Genomic DNA, 6,260 nt, shown 5'->3' with positions numbered 1-6,260 from the left:
AAGCAGCCACTGCACTCCAGTCTGGGCGACAGAGTGAGACTCCAACTCAAAAAAAAATTTCATACCCAGTTCCCCCATGTTAATCATGAACAGTTTTCCATGTCTTTAAATACTATTTGAAAACTTTTTTTTCTATGAGTGGAGTTCTTACTCTGTTGCCCAACCTGGAGTACAGTGGCATCAACACAGCTTACCATAGCCTCAACCTCCTGGGCTCAGACAATCCTTCCATCTCATTCTCCTGAGTATCTGAGACTACAGGTATATACCACTGTGCCTGGCTAATTTTGCAAATTTTTTTACAGAGATGATATCTCACTGTGTTGCTCAGGCTGGTTTTAAACTCCTGGGCTTAAGCAGTACTCTCGCCTCAACCTCCTGAAGTACTGGAATTACAGGCATAAGACACTGCACTGGGACTCTGAAAACATTTTTAAAAGTTTTGTACAAATTTCATTGTATACATGTATCAAAGTTTACCTACAGATTATTCTGTTATATGTGGTTTTCATTTTTTATTGTAATATATAATATTTCTTTTTTTTTTTTTTTCTTTTTGAGTTGGAATCTTACTTCATCACCCAGGCTGGAGTGCAGTGGCACACTCACAGCCATCCCAGTGTCAACCTGCTGGGCTCTGGCATTCTTTCCACCTCAGTCTTCCAAGAGCTAGAACTATAAGTGTGCACTACCACTCCCGGCTAATTTTTGATTTATTGCAGAGACGAGGTCTCACCAAATTGCCTGGACTGGTCTTGAACCCTCAGGCTCAGGCAGTCCTCTTGCCTTGGCCTCCCGAAGTGCTGGGATTACAGGCTGAGCCACCAAGCCTGGCCAGTGTATAATATTTCAATGAACAATTTTGAACATAACTCTTGGGTTGAATGTGATTGTTTCCTTGAAATGGGTTCCTTGATGTCGAATTATTAGGTTATAATATATTTGGATATTTTAAAGACTTGTCATAAAAATGTCCTTGTGGCTTTCTAGAAATATAATCCAATTAAATTTTCTTCAGCATTAAAATTCCTCCAGCATGAGAGTGTCTGTGTTACTGGATTCTTGTTATGATGTATATTATTATTTTTTTAAGCTCAGGACCATTTAATTGGTATAGACAAAAATGAAATTTTACTGTTCCTTTAATAATTCTTAGATTAATTACGCAGTTAAACATTTTGTTGGTGGTTTTTTCCTTGTATAAAATGTCTTTTGAGCTGGGCTCAGTGACTCAACCTACCCCAGTACTTTGAGAGGCCAAGCTGAGTGGATTGCCTGAACCAGCCTGGGCAACTTAGCAAGACCTCATCTCTACAATAAATCAAAATTAGCCAGACGTGGTAGTGTGTGCCTGTAGTTCCGACTACTTGGAAGTCTGAGGTGGAAGGATCACCAGAGCCCAGCCTCCCAAAAAAGTCTTTTGTATTCCATGCCATTTTTTGATTTTTAAAATTTGTATTTCCTATTGACTCACAATGCTGTTTTATAGCTTATTTGTACTGTCTTCTCATTTATTGCAATTATTTCTTAGTTTGTTGTTTCTCTTTTAGATTTTTTTTAAAATCCTGTTGTATTCTAACTGGTTTATATTAATATTGACTTGTAGGATGTTGGTCTCACATTGGAGATCCCCAAGAGTGTCACTATGGAGAATGTGTAGTAACTACCACTCCTCCCTCAATTCAGAATGGGACGTACCGTTTCTGCTGTTGTAGCACAGATTTATGTAATGTCAACTTTACTGAGAATTTTCCACCTCCTGACACGACACCACTCAGTAAGTAATTAAAGTAACATACTTTTCTTTGTATTTCCTTTCTCCAAAGATTTGCAAAATATAAAAAAAATTCAGGGTTAGAAGGAACAAGAGGGAGAGTTCCAGCATCATAAGATGACATGTAGCAAGTACCTGAAATCCAGAAGATATGCACCAGGACTCCCAAGGCATCAGTACATTACCAAATAAGTTTGAATTAAATTTTAGTATATTTCTATCCTATAGAAAGAGAAATTTGAACCGTGCTCGGTGGCTTAGCCTGTAATCCCGCGCTTTGGGAGGCCAAGGTGAGTGAATTGCCTGAGCCCAGAGGTTTGAGACCTGCCTGGACGAGACCTCATCTCTACAATAAATTAAAAAAAAATTAGCCGGGTGTGGTAGCGCGCGCCTGTAGTTCCAGCTACTTGGAAGACTGAAGCAGAGGGATCGCTGGAGCCCAGCAGGTCGAAGCTGCGGTGGCCACTGTACTCTAGTCTGGGCGACAGAGTAAGACTCCAACTCAAAAAAAAAAAAGAAAGAGAAATTTGGCAGTTATTTAAAATATGGAATGCTTCATGAATTTGCATGTCATCTTTGTACAGGGGCCATGCTAATTTTCTCCATATCATTTCAATTTTAGTATATGTGCTGTTGAAGTGAGCATGAAATTTGGCAATATTAAGAAAACTACATGTGTGCTTACTCCTCCTAGTTTTCCCATTTCTAGGACTATGTCTGCAAGATACATCTTTAGTAGTACAAAAATATACATGCATTGAGTTAGTCATTGCAGTGTTATTTGTAACTGCACGGTATTAGAAAGTTAATGTCCAAGAATGGAGATTAGCTGAAATGTACTATGGTACATATGTATAATAGAGCATTAGCTATACAGTTGTAAGGAAAAAAAAAGATCTCTATGAACTGACATTGAGTGATTTCTAGAGATAATATTAGGTACAAAAAAGTGTATATCATATGCAGGTTTTTTGTGTAAGACTAGAAGGAAAATGAAACATATCTATTATTGACTTACCTCTACAAAAAGAGAGAAAGAAATAATAAATCAGAAAATAATGATGTTAGTTACTTATAAGGAATGCAAGGAATGGAGCAGAACAGAAAGGAGTGACAGTTCTCTGAATGTAACCTTTGAATGTTGTTTTTCTGTTGGTATCATGTTACGATTCTACATGTTTAAAAAAATTAAATCATTAAAGATGGTAAGGGGGTAGCCAGGCTTGGTGGCTCAGCCTGTAATCCCGTGCCTTTGGGAGGCTGAGGTGAGTGGATTGCCTGAGCGTGCGGGTTCGAGACCCGCGTGGGCAGCAAGACCTCATCTCTACAATAAATCACAAAATTAGCCGGGCGTGGTAGCACATGCCTGTAACTCCAGCTACTTGGAAGGCTGAGGCGGAAGGATCGCCAGAGCCCAGCAGGTCAAGGCTGCGGTGGCTGGGAGCGGCCACTGCACTCCAGTCTGGGTGACAGAGTGAGACTCCAACTCAAAAAAAAAAGAGATGGTAAGGGGGAAGAAAACCTCAGACTGAAAGCAAACTGAAATAAATAAACCCAATTGTCTTTCATATAAGTACAGTAACCACAGTGAAGGGAAAAATAAAGAACTAATCCAAGTGATTTACAAATACATTATTGGACTATGTACATTCTTTTGGACAAGATTGGTATAAAAGGTGGAAGGACAATTGCAAACAAATATTGAACTCTCTTTAGAAAATTTTTTTTTTATGATGTGGACAAAGCAATTCTGAAACAATTGTAGATATATTATAGAATTAAGAAAATGAGTTGATATACTTGGGAGCCAGGGTTCTTCTTGAAGTAATAGGAATACATAATTATCAAATGGAGGAAGACAAAAGAGAAACCTGTGCAAATAGATTGTAACTCAGGGTATTGGTAAGAACTTATGATTTTAAAAATATGCACATGTATGTGTTACATGCATTTATATGTGATCATGTATGGATGTATATGTCTATATTGATATGTATATAAATTTGTATACATACATGTATTTCTTAGTTCTGTAAAAGTCAAGAAGCCACAGTACTCAGTAGTAATGAGCATGCATAATGCCCAAATTTTAGTCTCTAATACCATTTTCTATTAAAAGCAACCAGGACCTCTTGGAAAAATGAGTTATTCCAGCACTGGAGCATCATGGGTGAAGATTAACCGGAAACATCTTATAATGTAATGTTTTATAATGCAGACAGTAAGGAAATAAATGCTCCAAAATATGATAGAGACTCCTCTGAAGGACACAGGAGCCAGCTTAAAGGAACTCCCACTAGCTAAATCTGGGTTAGTTTGAGTGCTAAAATAATTAAGTACAGTAATTAATTGTAAGCCATTGGAAGGAAAATGACTCATGAGTAGCATGCCAAGTGTCAAGTGGTAAATTAGGAATGCTGGAGTTGGCAAATAGTCATTCTGCAACCATCGTGTTAGGATTAGATCAAGCAAGAGTCATCTTAAATCTAGGGACACTTTTTTTTTTAAGTTAGAGTATCACTCTGTCACCAAGGCTGGAGTGCAGTGGCACACTCATAGCCACTGCACCCTCAACCTGCTGAGCTCTGGCGATCCTTCTGCCTCAACCTTCCAAATACCTGGAACCATATGCATGCTCTACCACACCCAGCTAATTTTTTTATTTATTGTAGAGACAAGGTCTCCCCAAGTTGCCCAGGCTGGTCTTGAACCCCTGAGCCCAGGCAATCCTCTTGCCTCCACCTCTTAAAGTGCTGGGACTACAGGTGTGAGCCACCATGCATTAGGGCACATTCAGTGAGGACCCAGGATATTTGCATGATTTTATTGTTGTTGTTGTAGTTTTGAGTTAGAGTCTCCCTCTGTTGCCCAGGCTGGAGCGCAGTGGCACACTCATGGCTACCCCAACGTCCACCTGCTGGACTCCAGCGATCCTTGCGCCTAAGTCTTCTAAATAGCCAGAACTACAGGTGGGTGCTACCGTGCCCAGCTAATTTTTGACTTATTGTAGAGATAGGGTCTCTCCAAGTTGTCTGGGCTGGTCTCGATCCCACGGGCTCAGGCTGAGCCACCGAGCCCGGCCATTTACCTGGCTTTAACGTGTCTCCAACATACTACAAGGAAAAATTGGTAATTATAAAATGAGAAAATTGAATACTTCTGGTCAGGTGATCAAAATTAACACCATTAAAGAAAGATAGATGGAAATCCATGATGCTTAGAGAAGGACACATTATCACTAATATGTACTATATTCCAGCCAATAATGCATAACCTGAATTCAGTCATGAAGGAACATCAGACAAACCCCAAATTAGGAATGTCATAATAAGGGGGATTATATTCTTCAAAAACATGAATGTCATTATAAGACAAAGAAAGACCATGGGAAAGGTCTGTATTAAAGAGGCTAAAAAGACTGGGCAACTAAGCAGTTGCTAACTTTCTTATATTGGATGGGAAGAATGTGATAAAGGACATTGTTGAATTAATTGGCAAAATGAATAATTAAAGAAAAGTGTTGTTTCAGTGTTAAGTTTACTGAAACTGATAACAGTACTGTGGGTTTATAAGAGAATATCCATATTCTTAGGAAACACTCTAAGAAATATTTAGTAATAAAGGGTCATGACATATATAACCTGCTGTTACATGTTTAAAGGAGAGAGACAAGGAGAGAAAGAGAGAGAGAATCAAAGCAAATAGGATGAAAGGCTAACAATAGATGAATCAGGGCAAAAGTACACGGTGTATTATTTGTACTGTTCTTGCAACTGTTCTGTAAGTTTTAAATTACTTCCCAATAAGTCTCTCCTTGTTGTTGTTGAGACAGAATCTCACTCTATCCCAGACTAAAGTGCAGTGGAGCAATCATGGCTCACTGTAGACTTGAACTCCTAGGTTCAGGTGATCCCAAGTAGCTGAGACTACAGGCACACACCACCATATCCAGCTGATTTTTAAAATATTTTGTAGAGATGTGATGGTAGCACTGTGTTGCCCAGGCTGGTCTTGAATTCCTGGCCCTCAAATGCACCATGCCCAGCCCCTAATACATTTTGCAATTTTAAAAGTTTTTTAAAAGTAAGATATAGCAATTATCAAAAAGTCTTTCAGTCAACAAATGTCAGTTTATACCCTAGGATCTTCAGTTTTGGGTTATTTCCTTCAATTTGAAAGCAAATGGAGCCAGGCTTGGTGGCTCAACCTGTAATTTCAGCACTTTGGTAGGCCGAGGTGAGTGTATTGCCTGAGCCCATAGTTTCGAGACCAGCCCAGGCAACTTGGCGAGACCTCATCTCTATAATAAATCAAAAATTAACTGGGCATGGCAGTGCATGCCTGTAGTTCCAGCTGTTTGGGAGGCTAAACCAGAAGGATCACTGGAACCCAGCAGGTTGACACTGGGATGGCCGTGAGTATGACACTGCACTCCAGCCTGAGTGACCGAGTGAGACTCCAACTCAAAAAAAAAAAAAAAAAAAAA

The 6,260-nt window shown here is 39.3% G+C and overlaps 1 protein-coding gene across 1 annotated transcript in view; it reads left to right on the top strand.

Annotated features, from left to right (window-relative positions):
• The window catches only part of BMPR2 (bone morphogenetic protein receptor type 2), a 110,254-nt gene that overhangs the window by 33,317 nt on the left and 70,677 nt on the right, over positions 1 to 6,260 (top strand). The window contains exon 3 of the mRNA XM_008065194.1: positions 1,607 to 1,777. Coding sequence (XP_008063385.1) covers positions 1,607 to 1,777 — 171 coding nt within the window. The remainder of the gene's footprint in view (positions 1 to 1,606; positions 1,778 to 6,260) is intronic.

Source organism: Carlito syrichta, unplaced genomic scaffold (genome assembly GCF_000164805.1).
Source record: "Carlito syrichta isolate Samal-C Ts95f unplaced genomic scaffold, Tarsius_syrichta-2.0.1 Scaffold308186, whole genome shotgun sequence".
In the NCBI taxonomy this organism is placed as follows: domain Eukaryota; kingdom Metazoa; phylum Chordata; class Mammalia; order Primates; family Tarsiidae; genus Carlito; species Carlito syrichta.
The sequence above is the reverse complement of the archived record's forward strand: the minus strand, read 5'-3'. Positions and strand labels throughout refer to the sequence as shown.